This window comes from Schistocerca gregaria, chromosome 1 (assembly GCF_023897955.1).
Source record: "Schistocerca gregaria isolate iqSchGreg1 chromosome 1, iqSchGreg1.2, whole genome shotgun sequence".
Classification (NCBI taxonomy): domain Eukaryota; kingdom Metazoa; phylum Arthropoda; class Insecta; order Orthoptera; family Acrididae; genus Schistocerca; species Schistocerca gregaria.
In genome coordinates, this window is record NC_064920.1 from 729519714 (window position 1) to 729545167 (window position 25454).

At 40.6% G+C, this 25454-nt stretch overlaps 1 protein-coding gene across 9 annotated transcripts in view; it reads right to left on the reverse strand.

The window, feature by feature from the left end:
- LOC126267010 (ATP-binding cassette sub-family C member 5-like) overlaps positions 1–25454 on the reverse strand; it is a 531190-nt gene that overhangs the window by 262544 nt on the left and 243192 nt on the right. For 4 of the 9 annotated variants that reach the window (XM_049971797.1, XM_049971806.1, XM_049971844.1 and 1 more), the window contains 2 exons: positions 5014–5159; positions 4811–4931 (listed from right to left, as the gene is read on the reverse strand). In XM_049971797.1, the coding sequence (XP_049827754.1) occupies positions 4811–4931; positions 5014–5159 (267 nt within the window). Of the gene's footprint in view, positions 1–4810; positions 4932–5013; positions 5160–15028; positions 15140–16736; positions 16848–25454 lie in introns of all 9 variants that reach the window. The other 5 variants (XM_049971782.1, XM_049971789.1, XM_049971815.1 and 2 more) reach the window with 3 other exon arrangements.

Here is a 25454-nt window from a genome sequence, read left to right on the forward strand (position 1 = left end):
ATTGTGACTTATGTGAAAGAAATGGTCAAATATTTGTGACGAGAAAAAGTATAAATATCATTGCTAGTAGTTCCACTTTCAGCAATTTTATCTTTCATTTTATAATCAGATTGAAGAAATTAATTACTGAGAAAACACTCTGTTATATGTAGATAACTTTGAATAATGCAGAATATACCTGTGTTACATGAATAAGAAGGTCCTTGAATGTATTACAAAATCAACAACAAAAATATTAGTGTGTACCAACATACGAAACTACTTCCTTAAGCCCTGTAACTGCATGTCTCTAACCACATGACCACAGAGATGGCAAACAACATTGAATATTAGTACTGTTAACCCAATCAAAGCTGATGTGTCATTACTTGGCATTTAACTATAATACCTAAAGTGAAGTGTTTGAGATAAATCTTCAATGCATCATCACTTTTAAATAGTGTACTGTAATAAAAAGCAAGTTATAATACAGAAACAATGAAATACAATGAATTCAATATGGTGTCTTAAAAGCAGTGAGTGTGAGACATCAAGTGACTGATTTCTGGTTTCAACATCAGCCACACACTGTGGCACTTCCTAATTTTAGTCACTCATGAAAAATACATATTAGCTGATCTCTCCACAGAAAAGCCTGTTGTATAGTTGTCTCCATCAGAGTCACATTATCAATGGTAGAGTGATAACTATTGAACCCATACTGCAAGCGAACAAGGAACTGCCCGAGGGAGGATTCAAACCTCCGATGGGACCAGCCACACAGTCCATAACTGCAGCGCCTTAGGCCGCTCAGCTAATCCCACGCGGCACTAAGTGGTGATTGATCATCCACTCCAAGGTCTTCCTTACCCAGCTAGTGAGGGCAACACTTGGGCTCATAAATCTTTCCTACGTTTGAGGAGGGGGATTAAAACAGAATCTTTCCATGATTCATGGAATTGTCCTGCTTCAAAACTGAAATTAAAAGATTTAGGAGAATTCTTTAGACATTTCCATTGAGCTGCTACATCACGTTGTAACAAGTGTTGTCCTGACCTGGTGACATATCACATGCCACAGACAGTGCAACACAAGTTCCCACACTGAGAAAGAGCTATTATAAATTTCATTGTTGCTTGAACTGAAGTCAACACCACCCCTCTCAGTGACTGCATGTTATTGACAGAAAACTGGGTGCCATTAGGTGGTAGCTGTTATATGAGTGAAATGTTCACCCATTGCCTGGGCAGAGTCTCTTTTGTTAGACTGGAGAATATCATTCAAAACAGCAGTAACTGTGCACCTTGTACCTTTGCCTGGAACCCTCATGATGGTTTCCTGTGCATTCGAAAATGAAATGGTTAATAAGGTCCAGGAATACCTGCCATGAGGTTCTCTCCATCTCTTTCTAATACAGCAACATTTTGCTCTCACAGCCCAAAAGGTTGTGAGATTTTCAGCTGATGGCTTGTGTTTGGACCTACACAGTGCTGTCGACCTGCTCCTGATTGTGGAACAACATTCTGCACTCCGTCAAGGCACAGGTTGTCTTCTTAGAATTCCTGAGGACTTAGGAATGGATGCATCAGCAGCTTGGTGGATCATGGTGGTGATGTGACACACCTGTTCCTAGACATTCTATGTTTGAATGATGCTATACAACATCTAGTTTGAATAGCTGAGCACCCATCTTGGACTTTTTTTGGGGTCTGCACTATCTCCAGAAGGAGTATCCGCATTAGAAAGTGACTGGAATGTAGACAATTGCCGTGCAGGATTAGCCGAGTGGTCTAAGGCGCTGCAGTCATGGACTGTGCAGCTGGTCCCAGTGGAGGTTCAAGTCCTCCCTCGGGCATGGGTTTGTCCATAGGATAGTTTAGGTTAAGTAGTGTGTAAGCTTCGGGACTGATGACCTTAGCACTTAAGACCCATAAGATTTCACAGACATTTGAACATTTTGTAGACCATTGACCACTTTCCACAGAGAAGTGTTTGTGAGAGCAGTTGAGCATAATGAAAGATTGACTGCAGAAAAAGACTCTGTAGCAGTGCTAAAATGTGACTCAGGTCCATATTCAAAACATGCTAATCTTCTGGTAACAAGAGACTCTCAGCAACTTGGCCCCAGGGGTAGGGGGTAGAACCACCTCAGAGCACACTGTGTCCATTAAAATCATCACAGATAGAAAAGGCTAGGGGAGTTGCATGATAAACTGGATAGGAGTCTGCTGGTCACTTTGTTTTTGTGGGCACAGATGGAAGGAATATACAATAATGAAGGGTTGCGCATGTATTACAATAGCAACTGCTTATAGGCAGGTGTTGACAGAGAGAGCTCAGGGGTGGCATGTATAATAAACAAAGATGGCTATCTCCTTTACTTCTCTCCCCACTTAGGTTTTCCTTTCTATGCAGGTAATAACATCTTAGCACAGGAGTGTCTCATAGTTCGAAACATGTTTGTTGTATACACGAGCACAAAGGTCTTCCCTTTGCTAGTATTGTTACTTTCATCGTCCATTTTTTTCTGTCGAGATGGGGATTTTTCAACAGACAAAGACTTGTTGGAAGGACTCGTTAGTTGCCTCATACAATTTTCAATTGTCTGCAGTGTGTCCTGCATCAGGTTCACTACACAAGACTAGCACAGCATGATCTGATGGCTTTGGGCTTCTTCACTTCAGTCTGAACATGTTAACCACAACTTCCCCCTTGGACAGAGAAGAGATTTTGTCATCGTGGACACACTCCTCAACTTTGATCTGTGCCTGTACGGTATGATTTGGAGCTTGAGGAAATCATTTGTCTGTAGGCCTTGCTGGTTCCATGGGGGAAATAAGATCTTTTATGGCAAATCTTTCACTGCAAGAGAACTTGCATATGCACATGCCTGTGGCAGCTTCTGTTGACATAGTCTGCACTGAGGAGACCTTTTTCTGGAACGTTATTTTGACCACTGTAGCAAATGCAGTTTCTTAGGCTGGTGGTTTCTGAGTTACATGTACCTTTTCTTAATTCTATATATGGTACTCACCCTGTGTTTTTAATCTCCTGAATCATCATTTCATACAGGAAAATTTACCATTCAAGGGTCTAAACAGCATGGTTTTGTTGCAATTCACACAGAACAGGAAAGCTGAAGAACTGTCTTTGAGGGCAGCTTGGTCACATTTGCCACAAACTGCCCTTCCATTGTATGTTGTGGTGATGAGTCCATAGTGCTAACACTTCAACAACACATTGGGTTTGAGACACATGATCTAACTTCTGAGTGGATAAATCCTGCTTGAATGTGCTTAGGCAACACTGGAAAACTGATGGTCAGAACAAAGATAGCTGTCTTTTCTGATTCACTCTTGATTCACTTCAGTTAGTTCTTGTCATATGTCATCCCGGCACCTACCCACTCTTCATTCAGATCCTCTACATCTATGTCCATCAGGTCGCTGCATGTTACAACCACCTAGCTAGAATTAAGGATGTTGTGTAATACAGAAACAATTTGGTACAACTCAAGATTTTTTGTCTTCTGTAGGGGTTTTGTTTCATGTGATGTGGCACTTTCCACCAATAGTATGACATTTCTCAAAGGTCTGATAGATTTCAGTGTGGCTGCCACACATTCTAATTGTTTATTTATGTAGAAAGGTGATGCATTTCTGAGTTTATTTCCTGTGTCTTAAAAACCAAAAACACATTCTGGACACAATAAGTATCCTATTACTCATTGACTGTAACTTTTGAGCTGAATCTCTCAGTGGGCTATTACAGCCCTTTTTGTTGAGTGGGTGTTATTTCTCCCTGTTGTTTCACCTAAACCGCTGTGATTATTTTTAAGTAAGAGATTCATCATGGTATACTCATAAACATTAGGCAAACATGAGTCAGCCCAGACAGAGGCTCGTTTACATGGGGTAGCCTTATACAACTGAGATGCAGCAGGTTTCCCAGAGATTTCCCGCTAACGACTATTTAACCTCAAGAGATATCCATCCCATTGGCACACAGTGCACCCTCAGGTTGAGTTTCTCTTTTTTTATAAAAGTTTATATCACCCTCATGATGCGGGCAATTGACCCATGACCATATTCACTGTAACAACATAACATTACACCAGATGTGCCACACGGTGGGCCCTGAAGCTTGCCCAAGGCTTATAGTTATAGAGGACTGGCAGCGTTCATCAAGAAAGCCAGTCAAGCCAAACCCATATCGAGCAGTCAGTGAAGGCTGAGATTCCTGAAGTGCTCATCATTTGGCACAACCTGGGAGGTATTTGTGGTGTGCTGACTGCCACAAATCAAGGAGGAGGAGGAGGAGATTAGTGTTTAACGTCCCGTCGACAACAAGGTCATTAGAGACGGAGCGCAAGCTCGGGTGAGGGAAGGATGGGGAAAGAAATCGGCCGTGCCCTTTCAAAGGAACCATCCCGGCATTTGCCTGAAGCGATTTAGGGAAATCACGGAAAACCTAAATCAGGATGGCCGGAGACAGTATTGAACCGTCGTCCTCCCGAATCACAAATCAAGGAAGCATTACTCCTCCTATAATGTTTTCATGAAAATGTACTGCCAAGTTTAATCAAAAGGCTAAAGCAGGTAATAATGAGGTGGCAGCAAAGAAATGAATGTGAAAATCACAGATCAAACAAAATACACGTGATAATTTTGTTTTGTTTCTAAATACTGCTTTGTTGTCTGTTTCATTTTTTTCTTGGGTCCTACAGGCACAATGCCAAGCTCAATCAAAATTCTGTTGATACTACATATAATCATAAAGTGGTTTAGCCACTCCTTCTTTGATTACTGCTGACCTTCTGAGCTATACTTACTTTTGAAACAAGTAAATTAATATCAGAAATAATATTCTCATTTTTTTCAGATGTGGCAATGTATGACTTTAGTTTTTCTGTTTCAGTGGCATCTGAATTGTCTCCTGCATTGGCACACGTGCTGAAAACCAGATTAATTAATTAACAACATTGTCTGTATAACATAAGTGTTACAGTACAGTGAAAAAGCTTTTCTTACTCACTCAGAAGTAGTGTACCTTGGTTTATTGTCAACATCAGAGACAACAGGTCCATCCATTGCAAAGCTTCCATTGTTAATACACAGTGCTTGAGTTTTATCAACAGGACGAGTTATGTAGGACATCATATCTTCAAGCACCAGAAGTTTCTGTTAGAATAATTTCAAAAATTATATCCATCACTTAAGAAATAAGTTAAAGGTTTGCATTAATGTATTACACTAACAGCAAATATATGTAACACAGTGTGCAGGTATGATAATCTGGCTCAAGCACTTTTCAAAAAGTGTGGATATTATTCTGAGAGCAAAAGTGTAGCATAACACTGTAGTTATCAAACACGGTTTGTTTAAGTTGTGGAAAGATTATGAGAAAATTGCCGTAAATCAAATGTGGATACTTAAAAAAAATTTGAGGAGCAAGGCAGTTTAACCTTTAACAATTACTTAATGTTTCACACAGTTTAACCATTAACTATTACTTATGGTTTTGCATATTATTGTCACAACTTTCTTTTGAATTATATATTTCTTTCCCACCCTGGACAAATCTGTATTGGCCATGAACATGAGTAAGTAAAACTTCATTCCATTTCTTTTTCTCCATCAGAATAATTCTGCTGTCTTGAAGGTCAAACATTAAAATTGTGTGTGTGTTCCCATCAGTTTGATTTCTGTGTATGTGTATGTGTATGTGCATGTGCATGTGCATGTGCAGCAGAAATCAATGATGTAATCTAACTGGTTAGAGAAAAAACCTACTCACCAAACGGTGGCAGAACACACACATTACAGAAGGTAATAATTTTGCAAGCTTTCAAGGCCAGTGGCTTCTTCTTCGGGAGAAGGACTGAAGGGGAAGGAAGAGGGGTGAAGGTGAAGGACTGGAGAGATCTAGGAAAAGGGGTAGATTTCAGGAAAGTCACCCAGAACTGCAGGTCAGGGGAGACTTACCATCATATCTGTAATAATAATTGTGTTTGTACTATACCTCTTTTTCATCTATTCTTTTGTGGCTTCAAAATTCATTGTGAACCTTGGTCTCAGCAACAATTCTCTGCCAGTTATCACAATGGGTGATTATCAATCACAGATATTTAAACTGGTCAATTCTCTCAAAACTATAATTGCCCAATGTTATTGAGGGTGGCATGCTTTCCCAGCAGTCATGCATTTTGTTTTCTGCTGTTTTATATTCATTCCCATATTCCCAGTGACCTGCTCAAGTTCAAAGAATGCCTCCTCCACTGCCCTTCTAGTTGTTGAGACTGTATCTATGTCATTGGCATATGGTAGTATCTGCAATGACTTGTAGAAGATCATTTCAATGGACAGGAGGTTTGCGTCCCTCATGACCTTCTCCAAGTTAGTGTTAAAAAGGAGGCACAGCAATGCATCTTCTTGCCTTACACCATCTTGTATATCTAATGGATCATTTACCTAATCTATGTTATAAAATTCCTTTCGCTTGCATGTACCCTTCTAAGTGTTGCAATTTACACGTATTTTAATTTCTTTTTTAAAACAAGTATTCTCTGTTTATAGTAGACCAAAAGACCACTGTACACTGTGTTACAACTATGTGCAGAGTTATCAATAATCATTACAGAAGCAAATTCAAAGCCTATAAACAAGATCATCCTTAAATGAATTCTGCAACAACAGAAAACATTAAAGGCAGAAATGTAATGAGTAATGCTGAATAACTAGTTTCACTGCAGAAATTGAAACATTAAAAATATGAATACTCATATAAATCATTGAATGACAAGTATGCTTTCAAATAATAGAACAGTTTTATGTTATATGAAAGACCAGCAGTACACTAAAACAGAGAAAAAGTTAGAAAAGTGTGCTCCACCCAAACATGCAAAAGTAAGAAAGTTAACAGAAAAAATTCAATCACTCCCAAGCACAGACAGCTCTATATACAGTTACAAATCTTTTTCATCCTTCACTATATTGAAATTCCACAACAAACTTCTTTACATTGTTTGATTATGTGTTAGAATTATTTGCCTTTCATGTCACCAAAAACTATGCGAAATTTGTAATTCTTGGTATCTCATTTAATAAAAAGTCAAACAATTACTAACAAAGAGATAGAGGGGCTGGCCAGTACTTACCTCAGCTCAGTACAGCCGATAGAAACACAAAAAACAACCGAAAATTTAAGCTCCTAGCTTTCGGAATAAATGTTCCTTCATCAGGGAGGAGAGAGGGGAAAGAAAGGGAGGAAGGGAAAGTGGATTTAGTTACTCACAACCCAGGTTATGAAGCAACAGGGAAAGGAAAACAGGGAAGGTAGCAAGGATGGAGGCATGGTTGTCAGAGGGAAGCCTTAAGTCACACTGTGATAAGGAGTGACCTGAAATACAACAAATGAAGAGAGTTTGGAAGTGTAAATTCATCAGAAATGCTACTAAGAAACATCCTATCACAAATTTATTGATGGATTTGTTTGTTATGATCCTAAAAACTAGAGATGAATCATTAAACAACTTATGATGATACAGTGTGTATAGTGTCTAATTATAATATAGCTAAGAATTTTGTTGCTGTATCTCGATTTAAAAATGGAATAAAGGAACAGACCAGCTCCTGATTTTTAAATTTAATGGTTGATGATAATGTGTAACATGAAATGCTAGAACATCTACACTGTGATATAACATAATATTGAAAATAAAGGTCTTGTATCCTGGCACAGCAAGTTCAAAGGCCTGCCCAAAGCTATGGAACTCAACTATAGCTGCCACACAGTGCTGCTACATCTGCAGGTGCTGGTGTTGCTGCTGCAAGTGGTGCCATGAAGACTCACCCACCTTGCTGGCTTATCAGTGCCTGTGGCAGCCAGTTAAGGCCATCACCTCCACAATCAGTCTTGATTTCTCTGTGCTACTGTAATGAACTCATTACACATTGCTGTCTTGGTTCTTATTTTGCATCATCTTAGATACTGATTTTGGGTTACTTGCTGGACTTGTTATTCAGCCATGCTATCTCCACTGTCTGTCTTTATCTTATTGCTGTCCACCTGTTTGCTCTCTGGCAGCTTGCTGTTGATTCCCCAAGCCACTAAGCCAATCTCCCGTGGCTCTCATGTCATTCCTAGTCTTGTCTGATTCCAGTCACTATAACTGATGACAAGAAAGAAGGATAGAGGCATGCCATGGGTGTAAAGCTTGTGCAGCTCATGGAACAGCAACAGCAGTTAAAAGACAGATTGAATTGCTCCATGACGAAATTCAGCTTCTGTCGGGTAGCTTACAGGTTTAGGGTTCCCAACACATCCAGACTGTGGTCACTTCCCACCAGGAGGAGACCCCACCCACCTGTCTTCCTGTCATTTAATGACACCAAAGATGATTGAGACATGTACTTGCAGCAGCTGAAACAGTACCTTGTCATTTTTCAGGTTCCTGAGAATGCTCTCCAATGGTCTCAGGCTTCCTTAGAGACGTTTATAGTATTAAACAAGTTCGCTTCATTCTTGAATCTTGTCTTGCTCACATTTCATTTGAGATGTGCTTGCTAGTGTCTGATTATTAATCACAACAGTTCCATGTGGTCATATCGTGCCTTGAGTTCCATCTATATCAAAAGCAATCTAGTCAGTCATACCATTCGTGGGGGACAGATTTGCAAGGGCAGAGTTGACATTGTGATTTTACGTGCATGAACCCAGTTTGCAAACCTTCATATGCAGATTCTTAAACCTGAGATGTAATGGTCCAGTTGACTCCCATGATATATTGAAAATCATGCACTCTTTCAGGATCACACAGGCAGCAAATAAATGCCTCATGGTTTGACCCCAAGTAGTGGCAGTCCAGACATCACCTTGGGGGTGGAATTCTTATATGTCTTTTTCCTGATGATGGCATTGTGATTCATTGATTTTGGATGTGTCAATAGCCCCTTAACAGCCTGTCACACCACATCGACATAAGCAGTAGGGTTTCCTGTCATGTCCTGACTGCTTCAAAGCACATCCACAGGCATACTGTCTGGATCACTGGGCACACTGTACCCATCATGGGAAAGATGAGCATCTCTGCACTGTCTGTTGTCAACCATCCGGGCAGTCAGATGACACTCCCCACATGCATCTCGAGACAGTGCATGAAATTCTAGCAAACTGGGAAGTTTGTTTCAGGTAGACACAGGAACAACCATTACTTTGATTAACATCCAAATATATGCTCATCTTGGTTCCCCTGACTTGGCTCCATCCTTCTCTCTGGGATCAACTCACATTCAATGCTGCTTACAAAAGGTTGTGTGGCTGATAATTTTGTCGATAGTCACTCTGCTAGCGCCATTTTCAGTCTGGACACCTTCCTACTTTTGGATTTTTGATCACGGATGAGGTTCACGTAATTTGAAACATAGTTTGCTTCCAGGAGTGACCTCCGTAACATCTTGGTGCTTTTATTTGAACATGGCTTTGAGTGCACAATGAATTTCTGGGCTCGTATGTCCTTATGTCCAGATGCAGTGTGCTGCTTCTGACAAGCACAGCCTATTCTGTTTCCTTATGGATGGCTGTTAAGCAAGAACTCAGTCACCTTCTAGAAATTGGAGTAATTGAAACTCTTAAAACCAGTGTTTGGGCCACACCCCTTGTGGTATTAAGAAGCCAAATGACACTCTCTGACTATGTGGACACTTCAAATTGACAATTAATCCCTTGGCATAATTGGAAACCTACCACATACTACGTCCAGAAGACCTCATTATGAAGCTTGCTGAAAGTGAATATTTTTGAAGATGAATATTTTCAGATCCCAATGGATGAGGAATCGCAATGCATTGTGGTCATCAACATTGCCTTTGACTTATACAGATTCAAGTCTTTGCCCTTTGGGGTATTTTCTGCTCAGTAAATCTTCCAGAGATACCTGGAACAGTTAATCTTCTCCATTCCTGCTTGTACTATCTATCTTGATGACTCAATTGTTACAGGCAGTATGCACTAGGACCATTGGTACAATCTTTGTGCCTCTTACACAAAGTCAGTTTTTTTCAGGAGGAAGTGGAATGCCTTGAACACTTGCCCAACAAAGAAGGGATCCAGCCCACTGACTGCAACATTTCTGCCACCGACTCTCTACCCTGCTTCCACAACATGTATCACCTGCAGGCTTTTTTGGGAAAGGTGAATTATTATCATAAGTTCCTTCTATGAGTGGTCCACATTATGCATCCACTCAACTTGTTGTGAAAGAATGGCTTGCAATTCAGGCAGATGGTTGACTATGACCACACTTTCATACAGTTGAAACGTTTGCTGCACTGAGCATCCTGCCTTATGCCATTTTCTCTGCCACAATTTTTGTTTGCCAATGCTTCTCTCTATGGTACTGGTGCAGTGCAGCACATAGGAACGATGACATTAACAATACCGAGCAACTGATTCTCCAAGATGCGGGCACTTGCTCATAAGAGCTACTCGCAAAGTGAAAAGACACATTGGTGATCATCTCTACCATTAAAAAGTTTTGGGTATGTTCTCCTGCTTGTCCTCGCGGTTGATCATGTACGCATCCCACCTACCCTGTGCCCTCATGTCTTGCAACTTCTCTGTAATGGGCATGGGGTATAACATGGATGAAAGTCCCTGAACGTTGCCATTCCTGCTGGCTGGGACTGAACAAAGAAGTGGAGGCCATGTCGCACAGCCATTCTGCTGTGCCTGGAACCAGGCTGCTCCTTCGCAGTACTTCACCCCTTGGCCCACCAGCTGTTGCCCCTGTGACTAAATTCACCCGGACTTCACTCGCCCTTTTCTCAGCTCTATGTAGCTCATTGTCATGGATGCTTATTCTAGCTACCTATACATGGCCAGCATGGTGTCCATCAACACTGACACAACTCTCAATGCCCTTGTCCTGATTCTAGTGATCAAAGAGTTTCCCTGCAACATGATGTCTCACAATGGCCCCAATTTATGTTACAGCTTTTGAACAGTCCTGCACCTCCAATGACATCTGTTTAGTCTACCATTTTACCCATCCTCCAATGGCAAAGCGGAGCATATGGTCCAAATGTTTAAATAATGAATGTTGAAACTGTTGGGCACTTCCAACACATCAATACCCACAATGTTTCTGAGAACCTACAGAACCATTGATGCTGATGACTGTAAGCTGGCCCCATGGACGGCAGCCACATACTCTCCTCCTGGCCCCACAGCCCAGGGAACCCCAGACCAGGCACACTGGGTGCTTTATGCCAGACTCAGTTATCTGGGCACCCTTATATGGGACAAAATCCACTTAACTGCAAGCCACTGTGGTTGCCACCCATGGGTGGTGCCTTACAATTATTGACACTCTGAAGGGTTTGGAGTGCTGTCGTACCAACTGGCTCTGTGTGCCGACCACCTGCGCCATTACCACCAGCTCTGTCAGACCTGTAACGCCAGTCATCGCTACTCCCACATCCGCACAGGTACAACTTGTGCTCCAGGACACCAGCAGCGGTTCCTGAGCACACCAGCATGGAGGTGAAGGTCTCTGTGTCCCTTCCACCCATCTCCGCCTCATTGCCCGTACTGTCATTGCCCATGCCGCCAAGCAGCAGCATGTTGCCAGGAGCCCCAGAGAGAGAGACAAAGAGAGACAGAGAGAGGAAACTAGATGAGTGAATACATTTTTCTAATAGATGTGTGGTGACCTAACATCACAATGTTTAGCCGGCCGCGGTGGTCTCGCGGTTCTAGGCGTGCAGTCCGGAACTGCGCGACTGCTACGGTCGCAGGTTCAAATCCTGCCTTGGGCATGGATGTGTGTGATGTCCTTAGGTTAGTTAGGTTTAAATAGTTCTAAGCTAGGGGACTGATGACCACAGCTGTTAAGTCCTATAGTGCTCAGAGCCATTTGAACCACAATGTTTAGATGAGTGGTGAACTTAGATCAAAATGTTCCTTACTAATGGTGACACTCAGAAATAATTTCATATAGTTACTGGTCTGTACCATACGTGTATTTCTCTTCAAATACTATAGCTGCAAATTCTCCATTTTTTATCAAGGTAGTCAGTGACAGACTTCTGAGTGGAAATCTGTGTCTATTAATTCCATCCGGTGCCATGATACATGACTCACAGAGGACATGTGAAATTCATCCTATTGTGAACTGTTTCAGTGATAACACAGTGACAAAGGAACTCCACAATTATGGAGAAATTAATGAGTCTTAAAAATAAATAAATAAATATCAAACCATCAGAGTGCCTTGTAAAAAACATGACAAAATACATTTAGATGCTATGAGTCCACATTGATGAAGAGTTAAATATATCATTGTTACAATATGGTAAGCATCATAATGCTAAGGAGAAGAGACTGATAATACAAATTCCAGTGAGAAAGTAGATGAGCTACAAGTGGATCTGTTACTTGTTCTGGGTAGCCCACATTTCTGCCACTCAAATTTCTGCCACTTCTTTGGTCACTAAATCACACAAATATGGCTCTGTGACTGCGATTTGAATGCTGGCCACATTAATTGAGTGACCAGGGGAAATACAATGCTCAACAACTAGAAATTTAGTTAGTTGAAGAAGATAGGTGTCACAGAAATTCAAAACACTTTCTTCAGCCATGCATGAGATTTGTCCTAGATAACACTCCCCACATTCACTTATAACTTTACAGATTTTTGACTTCATAGTCCCCACAGGAGTTGCTGTCTTGGCTGGCAGGCAAAATGATCTCTTTGACTTTGCATTTTTTCATTACTCTTGTTATTTTTGAAGGGACACGCCCATACATGGAAGAAAGAACACTAACCTGATACCCTCCTCTTCCAGAAACTGGTCCTGTATTCTCTCATTCACCGTGAGCTTAATTTGGTGTGAAGCATGTCCATTATTTTTTAATACCAACAGTGGGGAGCACATTTGTTGCACAGAATTTTAAAATATAATGATCAGGGGACGAAAGTCAACACATTTTCCAGGATTTGCTTTGGAAGTACCTCACAAATTTTGTCCTGTCAAACTCAGGAAACATTCAGAAGAGTAGTTTCTCATTATTATAAATTACCCATTCTCTAATACCGTGCTACTGTGTACCATTGTTGGTTGCACTCATTTTTCAGAGCAGTATCAGTCTAGTTCCTCATCTTCAAAAAAGAACTTCATAGCCTCTCTTTTCACTTCATTCTGTAGCCCTCTAGGAGAACATCTAATATTCTTTATTGTAATCTAATTTGCTTGCTTTCCATATAATACACTTTCCCAACATCATCCTAATACATCAGAATAGTGGAGCCAGTAAGTCACAACCTGACGTTTTTCTAGACTTATTGGCTACATATAATTTTTGCTTCAATTCTTTGATAATTTCATCATCATATGGACTATGGAATTGCTCTATCATCCAGTTCATTTATAACACATGCACATTATATTTCACATACTGTCACCCCAAGGCATGAATTTCCTCTCAGAAGGCAGCAACTGAGTCACTTTGAGCACTGCTGCAAAGTATTCAGTTCTAATATTGAAAAAACAAAAATGGAGATGTCCCAGCTACTTGTCTGAATTCCTTTGCAATATTACATTTCCGGGAAAACATCAACAATCATATGTAAAACAATAATGGAATTCCAGGATGGAACAATACATAAAATAATGGAAAGGGAATCACTCACCGTAGAACAGATGTAGCAGAAAACAGCATAAACACTAACTTTCAAGTTGATATTCTATGTAAAGTACACTCCTTCATACACACACAACCGCCCAAATGCACACTCCTGCAGCTTTGGTGAGACTGACTATTCACTATCATTTATTTGGAGCAGTTGCTTGTGTGGATGGAGGTGGGGATATGGTAGGAAGGAGCACACAAGACAAGGAGAGGGTAGTGGGATAATGTGAGGTAGGTCTTTCAACAGGTGACTCAGCTGGATGAAATGGATAGGATATTGTCTGCCAATTCAGGTTCTGGTAAGGTTATAAGTATATTTCGACAAATCCTACACTCCGCTGCAGTTTCAGCATTCATGGGTGGCAAGGAAGAGACTTTTTAACATGGAATGGGTGGCTGCTGTCAAAGGAGAGGTATTCTTGATGGATGGCACACTTGAAATGAACAATCATATTTATAGAGTCACCAGAGATGTGGAGACAGATATCTACAAAGATAGTTTGTTGAAATAAGAAAGACCAGCTGAAGCAGATTAAGGAGTATTACTTCAACAGCTGTTTCACCACATACTTCCTTCTAGCACAAGTTTCTCTTAAGCACACAGGTGGGATTTGTCTCACGAGTACATCCTGCACTCTTACAATCCTTCTGGCCTAAGCCTCCATTAACCTGTTTCTCACTGCCTCACCTTACCTTTCTTCTTCTCTCTTTGTCCACATGTCTCCTTGCCCATCCAGACTGTGTACTGCTTCCTCCCCCCCCCCCCTCTCTCTCTCCCCCCCCCCCCCAAATCTCCTGATGTGCAGCTGCTGAGTCATCTTTCGAAAGACATGTCTTGCACTAGCCCACCTCGTTTTGCCCACACTGCTGCTCTCAATAAATGATAATTAGTATTGCTGCAGTAGTGTGCAACTGTTTACTGTTATATGTGTTTATGCACCACACATCAGTATGTTATAGGTGAGTGGTTGCTTTTCCTTAGTTTACCTCTAAATTCATAGGTAACATAAGCACCAATCTCTAACAGACATATACAAACAAGGTACAGCAGAAATGAATTTCCGATATTGAGGTATGTCTTCCACATTTCCGTCCTAGAAAGACATTGTCAATATCTACTTATTTTACTGTCTCTAAATAGATAGTGTCTTGAACTGTTGCTGTAAAAAATTAATAAAATATATAATAAACTTTACTTTCATTATTATTTTTGTGCTGAAGTATGTTAATTATCTGACAGATTGATCACAGTTTAATTAACAATGAACAATTCAATGATGGAATCTTAGAAAGTGGGAAAAAGTGAAACAAGTTACACATTTTTGAATACTGTTACATGAATCAATAAGAAATGCACCTCTATTCTTCCAAAAGCAATTGCTGCATCATAAATATTGGCCACACCAATTTGCAAAGTGTTGAATGTATTCCTTATTTGACCATTAAGAACAGCAATCAGAGGAAATGCCTGAAAATGGATGTTATAGATAATAAATGACAGGAACATGAGGATGTTTACAGTCAGTCCAATGATCAATATTATGCAAGATGACATGCACGTCACTGTCATTTTTATGTCATCATGATGATGAGCTAGCCTATAACATGAAACGATAAATATTAACTTTCCAATCTAAGCTACAGGCTACAGTAACCTGAATAAACATATAAAGATAGCAGTAGTGAATGACAGACAGGATGAAACAGATAGCATTATCCTCTATAATGTACAGCAGTTCATTTATTTTAGGTGCATGACTGTTTTTTTTTTCTGGCATTTAAATGTGGTAAAAAGAGGTTTTTCTATATACCTTATATTTTATACATCATGGATCCCTGGATCCCTATAAGGTAGAAGACCATCAAGACAGTTAAGAATGAGATTTTCAAGATAATGTGGAAAACGAGCAAACACTTTTGGAAATTACTGACTGGAGTGATTACTATAACAATGGACAAGTTTGCCAAATACTGTCACGTCAGCAGCAAATATCTTACACAGCATTTTTTTACACTGAAGCTATATTTAAATAATTAAAAATATTCTCCATTAAAGAACCACCAACAACATCAGCATGCATCAGAGTATGAGATAGAGGTCTTATTAACTGGAAACCACACTGTAGGAAAGGGAAGTAACAACTGTTGTGGCAAGTTGGCTACTGCATAATTATGCAAACGTACTTCTAATCCTTTTCCAATATTACTATCTCAAATTATTTAGCAATTAGAACTTAACAGTTCGTGTGTCATATGGTATGCTCCATGACTATATATTAAGTTGCCTAACCGCATCCGAATAAACACTCTAACTATGCAGCATCAGCACATCCATAGCGACTCCACATTTTCTTCTTTTCCTGGGGCTCCCAGTACTAGGGTAATCAGAAGGATCTGTAAGAAGGTGCCCAATTCTTGGTGTCTTGATGACCACAATGTAACAGTTCTTCCGGTAATGTTCCCTGTCATGACATTAGCAATGGTGAAGAAGAATAGATAATGCACAAGAAAATCAACAGGTTAAACATGAACAGTGATGCTGATCAATATGAGATCAGTCTTGTACCTAGATCAAAATAGGTATGTAACTGTAACCATCTCACCCCAGTGGACATATTTCTTTCCATTTTCGAAGACCTAATGGTTTAAACTGTTCAAACTAACTATTTCAATCACTCTAGTTCCCATGTGCCTTACCATGTAATTACAAACCTACTTTACCATCTCACCCCAGTGGACATATTTCTTTCCATTTTCGAAGACCTAATGGTTTAAACTGTTCAAACTAACTATTTCAATCACTCTAGTTCCCATGTGCCTTACCATGTAACTACAAACCTACTTTACTGTGAATGTGAATAATATTTTAATCAATGACACACATATATGAGAATCGTAGGGCACTAAGAAATAGACTGATTCATCACCATTTAAAAATAAAAATTATTTACTATTGAACTCAAAGCTAAAAAGAAATATGGATGGCCTTATAAGATTTTTATGTTACACAAAACAGAATAAAACTTTAAGTTATTAGCATCATATTGCTGAAAATGATAAACGACCTTTATTCTAGAGAGAGAAATAATCCCTTCAACAATAACTCTACTTCCTTCACGTAATCTGCTTAGAACATCTTTTAATTGATTCCCAAAAACTGCACAAATGGGAAAAGCCTGAAAATAAATGAAAAGAGAATTCAGTCACAGTTCAACTGAAGAATTATTCACTAATATCATTACTGTTCAAATTTTAGTAAATGAAGTACAATCACTCTTCCAAACAATGACCTTCCTTCCACCTGAAAATATGAGCATATTCAACAATCCTTTTACAAATAATTGCTTCATGAATTTATGTTTATTATTGATTTTATAATTATATAACTTCTCAAGAAAATTACAAACTTAATATACAAGTACTTTTTTTATACCTATAGTACTCAATAAAATGATTTTAAGTAATTATATGTAGTGATACATCTCAAATGTGCATCACTCACCACCTTAAAAAAAGTTAAAATTGGTCCCAAAGTATTGTACAGACTGGTTATGAATGGCCCAAAAGCACCAATATATAGAACAGGTTACTTATGATTCTTTTCACGTATGGAGAACCAGAAAAGTCTAAAAATATAATTAATACTCTTTCCTATATGCCTAAAAATCCTGATTTATTAATATTGCTTCTTATATGACTAAATTACACATGAAAACATTTTGTGATTGGTATACAGTTATGGTTAAATGAATGGCCTCGAAGACATATTAGAGTAATATGATTTGTAAATTTATGCCAAGTAACATTTCCACACTCAAAGAAGAATGTAATCGCTTTATCTGATGATTGTCTCTTTTATGTCTGCCATTAATTAAATCTGATGACAACGGAATTCACAAATTCATTACTCAAGACCAAGTCATATGGTTTTATAATCAATATAGGATACTGCTGACAATAAACTGCCAGTTGCCTGAGTAATCTACAATATAAGTCACTACTTCTATGAATAATATGACTTTTAACAAAGGAAAGTTTAAATGAGAAAACTAATAATTACGATATTGAATTGTTGGTCAATACTTAAGTGTAGGTGGTGAAACGTATGAAGCTGGTAACAGATATGTATAAAAGTAAAAGTAGCACAATACCTAGTTTCCAGAATTAATAGCTCCCTTGTTGGAGAAGAGATAGGGGTCAAAGGAAAGGTCAGTCACTCAGAACCCATCATGTGAGAGACCTACCTGTAATGACGTGGGTTTTGCCTAAACTATACGTCTCTCGTCTTCATTGAAGGAGCTATTAATTCTAATATGAAGCGACAAAGAAATTGGTATAGGCATGTGCATCTTCATATTTTTGCAGCACTAAGAGCGTTCCATAAAATTTCGGGCATGCAGCCGCATAATTTATGCAGCTGCACTCCTGATATTTTATGGTATAGGCGTGCGCATTCACATACGGAGATATAAACAGCGATAAAATGGTGTTGTGGTGGGCAATGCCTATATAAGACGACAAGTGTCTGGCACAGTTGTTAGATCAGTTACTGCTGCTGCAATGGCAGGTTATCAAGGTTTAAGTGAGTTTGAATGTGGTGTTATAGTCAGCGCGTGAGCAATGAGACACAGCATCTCCAAGATAGCAATAAAGTGGGGATTTTCTAGTATGAGCATTTCACGAGTGTACTGTGAATATCAGGAATCTGGGAAATATCCAAATCTCCGACATCACTGCAGCCAGAAAAAGATCCTGCAAGAACAGGACTAATGACAGCTGAACAGAACCGTTCTGCATTCCAGAAGTGCAGCCCTTCTCCAAATTGCTGCAGATTTGAATTCTGGACCATTAACAAGTGTCAGCATTCGAACCATTCAACAAAACATCATCAATAAGGGCTTTCGGAGTCAAAGGCCCAGTCATGTACCCTTGATGACTGCATGACAGAAAGCTTTATGCCTCGGCTGGACCCATCATCACCGACATTGGACTGCTGACGGCTGGAAACATGTTGCCTGGTCAGATGAATCTCGTTTCAAATTGTATCAAGCAGATGGACGTTTATGGGTATGGAAACAACCTTATGAATCTATGGACCCTGCATGTCAGCAGGGGAGTGTTCAAGCTCGTGGAGGCTCCGTAATGGTGTGGCGCATGTGCAGTTGGAGTGATATGGGGTCCCTGAACACTTCCACTGACTACCAAACTCCCCAAACATGAACATTATTGAGCATATCTGGGAAACCTTGCAATGTGCTGTTCAGAAGAGATCTCCACCCCATCGTACACTTATGGATTTATGAATAGACCTGCAGGATTCATGGTGTCAATTCCCTCCAGCACTACTTCAGACATTAGTCGAGTCCATTCCTTGACGAGCTGCGGCACTTGTGCATGCAAGCGGGGGCCCTACACAGTATTAGTCAGGCATACCAGTTTCTTTGCCTCTTCAATGTAAGAACTAGGTACTCGCTATTACTTCAGTATGTGTCTGTTGCCAGTACTACTTTTTTCACTCCTGAAAGTAAATATTGGTCAATAATTTTCTCTCATAATAAATGACATAATGTGTTTGATATCTGACTCATTCATACCAAGCTCAAAAGTCACTAAATTTTTCCTGTTAATGACGCACAAAAATTCAATTCTCTTCATATTTAAAGGATGCTTCTAAGGATTTTCAGGTTGCAATTATCTGATTATCCACATAACTGATGTTTACAAAGATTATGTTCACATGTGAACACAAAGGTTTCATGTGACTTTTATGCACTGTCCTAAAAAAGACTGAAAGAGTAAAACCTTTCTAAGTAGACTGTGCCATTTCTGTTACGAATTCCTCATTAAATATTAAACATTGAGATCTCATTCCAAGGCATCAATGCATACGTACTTTGTGTTGTGTAGACCTTTATCAGAACAGTTTATTATACAATAATATAAATGGGGTCTGTCACAAACATTACATAGGCTCCCAGGTAGATCCTGTTATACTTCTAATTCAGTAATGAATGAAAAACCTTTAAGTTTTAGTACAATCTGAAAACTGATCTCTCATATACACTGCTTTTCATGAATACTTTTGACTCCATCAATTGAAGCATTCTCTTGTTCTGATCCCATAATGATCTGTAATAATCCTTCATTACATTCTTTTGCCTACTACCTTGAAAATCCACTGCTTAAATGGCTTACTCACATAAAGCTCTCTTTCATATTAGTAGACACACTAGACCTCAACTTCTTTGGTTTCTTGACCACTTTTCATCATTTTCTTGGTGTGAATGTATCAGAAGGCATTAGGCATTGTTCAGCAATACAGCAGTGATATCAATCACAGTGTTTTACTCAAATTAACCCACAAAACATATTGTTTTATGAAATTTACTGCAATTGTCATGACGAAACAGTGGAAATGTGTTTTAATGGTTTAGAAGTTAGCATTACAGGCAAATTAGGACCTATTAGGCTTTTCAGGGTATGCTCAAGTGTTTCATTACAAGATGATATGATTAGCTGAACCTTACAACTAGAATGTAAAAAGTTATGACCAGTGCAGTAGGTCCCAATAATATATTTGCCAAAAATGTTCACTGAAAAAATGAGCTATATTTTACAGCAACAGAGTTATTTACCTTGATGCAGACATAAAGCACGATAACTGAAGAATGGTTCTCTGTCTGCTTCCCATATGAATACATAATCTATTAACAAAGCCAAATTTATCAAAGGCAGAACACTGAATGAAGGCCACTAACAAGAACAACGAAGTACAGGGACTGTGCAGGACTGTACCACACTGAAACACAGCTGCTTGCTTCACCTACAGTGGTGATTGTCAACTGTGACCTTTAGCATCTCAGAGCTGCAAATTGATACCAGCTATTGGCAGGAACATTAAATCCCTCCCCCCTGATATTGGTATATAGGGTCAAGAATATGCCATCCTATACCAGTGCTGGAGGGGAAAGGGGGTGGGGCGTAGGGGTGAGGGAGGCCAGCAGAATATCCTGCCGAAGGATCCAGTCACAGCCAGCAGCCAACACAGGCGCCCAGGCAGAAGACTATGGATGTGGCAGCATGCTGGAAGCAACAGACTGCACTGGTACAACACAGATGAGGGAAGGTCAGAGGGGAGGGACTGGTTCCAGCTCCACAGGTTACCAGACCACGAGACCCTCACCAGCCTTCCAGTGAGCAAGGCCAAGGGAGCAGAGGTCATATTGGAGACTTCCATAAAGGGCTACACTCAATACAAATACTTTCAGAAAAGACTTCCTGACACTTAAATCTACACTCGATGTTAACAAGTTTCTCTTCTTTAGAAACACTTTCATTGCTATTGCCAGTCTACATTTTATATCCTCTCTACTTCAACCATCATCAGTTATTTTGCTCACCAAATAGCAAAATTCAAAACTACTTTAAGTGTCTCATTTCCTATTCTAATTCCCTCAGCATCACCTGATTTAATTCGACTACATTTCATTATCCTTGTTTTGCTTTTGTTGATGTTCATCTTATATCCTCCTTTTGACATACTGTCCATTCCGTTAAACTGCTCTTCCAGGTCCTGTGCTGTTTCTGACAGAATTACAATGTTGTCGGCAAACCTCAAAGTTTTTATTTCCGCTGCATGGACTTAAGTTCCTACTCCAAATTTTTCTTTTGTTTCCTTTACTGCTTGCTCAGTATACAGATTGAATAACATCAGGGATAGGCAACAACCATGTCTCATTCCCTTCTCAACCACTGCTTCCCTTTGATGCCCTTCAACTCTTATAACTGCCATCTGGTTTCTGTACAAATTGTAAACAGCCTTTTGCTCCCTGTACTTCACCCCAACCACCTTCAGAATTTGAAAGAGAGTATTCCGGTCAACATTTTCAAAAGCTTTCTCTATGTCTACAAATGCTAGAAATGTAGGTCTGCCTTTCTTTAATCTCTCTTCTAAGATAAGTCGTAGTGTCAGTATTGCCTCACGTGTACCAACATTTCTACGGAATCCAAACTGATCTTCCCCGAGGTCGGCTTCTACCACTTTTTCCATTCGTCTGTAAAGAATTCGTTTTATTATTTTGTGCTGTGACTTATTAAACTGATAGTTTGGTAATTTTCACACCTGTCAGCACCTGCTTTCCTTGGGATTGGAATTATTACATTCTTCTTGAAGTCCAAATGTATTTCACCTGTCGCATGCATCTTGCTCACCATGCATCTTGTCATGGCTGGCTCTCCCAAGGCTATCAGTAGCTCTAATGGAATGTTGTCTGCTCCTGGGGCCTTGTTACGGCTTAGGTCTTTCTGTGGTGTCACCGCCAGACACCACACTTGCTAGGTGGTAGCCTTTAAATCAGCCGCGGTCCGTTAGTATAAGTCGGACCCGCGTGTTGCCACAATCAGTGATTGCAGACCGAGCGCCGCCACACGGCAGGTCTAGAGACACTTCCTAGCACTCACCCCAGTTGTACAGCCGCCTTTGCTAGTGATGGTTCACTGACTTCTATGCTCTCATTTGCCGAGACAATAGCAAGCATAGCCTTTAGCTACGTTATTTGCTATGACCTAGCAAGGCGCCCTATTCAGTTACCATTGATATTGCGAATCATGTACTGTCACGAGCGACGTTCTTCATTAATGGATTAAAGTTAAGTATTCCACCAGCTACGTCCGTTTTTCAATTATAATTCCCTTGTCATGTTCCAGACCTCATGCCGGCCTGCATGAGCTGAGACGCGTGCATTTCGGCCTCCTTTAGTAATACGGTGTTGGCTCTCCTGCCAACTGCAACATTGGCGACGTGAGTAAAAGTGTTCTTATCGATATTGCCCTGATTTACTTGTGTAATGGCTTCACCACAATCTCCAGATATACTGCCTGAATTTTATCGCTTACAGAATCAGCAGACGCAGGCCTTACTGGATGCCCTTGGACAGCTCGTCCAGGGTCAACGTGCGATGCAAAACGATGCGGCAGAAGCCGCTTCACCGCTAACGCAGCCACAACACCCTGTTGCACCCACTTTTCGACCTTTTGATGCTGCACTGGAAATCTGGATGGAGTGGTCACGCCAATTTGGATTCCATCTCGCCACCTAAAGAATTCAAGGTAACGAGCGGCAGCCTTTGTTGTTATTGTCGGTCGGCATGACCAGGTACCGTGTGATAGACAACTTATTTCCCCGACGCGATGTAGAAACTCTGTCCTACGAAGAAATTTTATCTGCATTAGATCCATATTTCCAGGAATCAGTCAATGTAGTTGCGAAATGGTATACCTTCTTTCGTACAAAACGTACGGCAGGTCTGGCTAATCGGGAGTGGGTTGCAGCTTTGCAAGGCCTTACTAGAGATTGTGCTTTTGAGTGTCAATGTGGACTCCCTTATACTATGGTACGTGAGGCAATTGCACAGAACATTTCTGATGTTCGTATAAGGGAACAGATTTTGAAACTAGTAAATCGCTCCCTTCAACAATTGATGAACATATTGGATCGGCACGACACACTTGACTTTGCTCAGGAATCATTTGAAACTTTGCCAGCAGTGTGTCAGGTTAACCGGCGCACCGGGCGAGCTGCATGGAGCAGTAAACAGCCCTCGCGCCGGCTGCGCTGCTGCCGCCAGGCTCTCAGCCACATGTGCCATGCCAGCAAGCAGATGCAGTGATCAAATCATGCCCGCAATGTGCTAGTAAACATTCTCGTGGGAATTGCCAGTCACGCCAAGCTATTTGCTTTTATTGTAATAAAAAAGATCATGTTCAAAGTGTTTGCCAGAAAAAGCTCAGATTGGAAGCTCAAAACCATTCCAGGCCCTTTGCTTTGCATCAGAATCGGAATCGAACCAAGGATACTCAGGCTCACGAAACTTCGCCCATGGACATTCATGTAGTTCATTCCACTCCGCGCAGTGCCACTCTAACAGTGACTGTGTTCGTCCCAAAAATAGTGTGTGTCGACATCGCCGGAACTCCCGTCAAGTCGCAAGTGATTATGTACCGGTGACAGTTCACGTTGCACGAGACAATAAATTTGCAGCAGGACAATAAATTTTTTGTGGACTTGGACGTTAACAGCAAAGTGATACCATTCCAGCTCGATACCGGAGCTGCAGTTTCACTGATCAATCAAGACACTTACAAACTGCTGGGCACACCTCCGTTGCGTGCCGCAAATGTTAAGTTAAGTAGTTATTCAGGACAAAGTATCCCTGTGTAGGACAGTGCAGCCTTCTTGCAACATACAGAGGACAAACAAAACTTGTGTCATTTTATGTCCTTTGTTCTTCTGCAGTGAACGTGTTTGGTTTCGATTTATTTCAGTTGTTTAACTTGTATATAGGAAATCAGGTCCTATCAGTGAACCAGATGGTGCCTTTAGACAGTGTTTCTCGTCTATGTGAAGAATTTGCAGACATTTTTGAACCGGGCCTCGGTTGCACTAAGAACTATAAAGCACATTTGGAACTGAAAGTCAACGCTCAACCGAAATTTTTCAGAGCGCGCAATGTTCCCCACACATTGGTGGTGAGGTCGCAAAAACATTACACGATTTGGAATCACAAGGTGTAATTGAACGTGTGCAGGCTTCTCTCTGGGCATCACCCTTAGTAATTTTGCCAAAACCTTCCGGAAAGTTGAGACTTTGTGTGGACTTCAAGGCAACAATGAATCCACAACTAGTGATTGCAACTTTTCCTTTACCCCGCCCGGAAGAACTTTTTGACAAAATGTGCCCGGGTAAATATTTTTCGAAGTTGGACCTAGCAGATGCGTACTTGCAAATACCGGTGGACGAAGAATCCCAGCGCGTTTTGGTGGTTAACACGCCTTGGGTTGTATCAATTCATACGACTGCCATTCGGGTGTGCATCCGCCCCTGCATTGTTTCAGCAATATCTACAAACTGTTTGTGCGTCGGTCCCTACTGCAGCAAATTATCTGGACGATATTGTGATCTCTGGAAAGATGGAAGAAGAACATTTGACCAATCTCAGAACATTACTTCAGGTCTTGCGACAAAATGGTCTTCGCTTGCGGAAGGACAAATGAGTGTTTTTTGCTCGGGTCTTGCCATATTTGGGACATGTAATCAATGCCCAAGGCATACATCCCAGTCCCATGCACCTGCATGTAATACAAGACTCGCCACAGAATTTGAAGCAGCTACAGAGTGTGCTGGGAAAAATTAATTATTATCACCGTTATATACCACACGCCTCTTCCATTTCAGCTCCGCTTCATTGCTTATGCCGTAAAGGTGTTCCGTTTGTCTGGATGATGGAATGTGACTGCGCCTTTCGCCAGTTCAAATCGGCGTTGCTTTCCAATACTTGCCTTATGCCATTTGATCCCCAGAAGCCATTCTTGTTGATGGTGGATGCAGCAGATTTCGGGGTCGGTACTATGCTTGCGCACAAAGATGGATCGCACAATCACCCTATTGCCTTTGCGTCCAAATTGCTCTCGTCTGCTCACAGAAATTATTCACAGATCGAGAAAGAAGCACTGGCTCTCGTATTTGGTGTTATAAAGTTTCATGATTTCTTGTATGGTCGTCACTTTACCATAATCACAGACCACAAACCTTTGACATCGCTTTTTCATCTGACCAAGCCTGCACCTCAACAAACAGGGCAGAAATTCATTCACTGGTCTATTTTCCCCTCACAGTACCACTACGATATCTTGTATCGGTCCACTGCTAAGCATAGAAACGTCGATGCGTTGTCCCGCTTGCCTGTTGCTGAGGATAGGGCATTCGATTCCTCCGAACTTGCTTG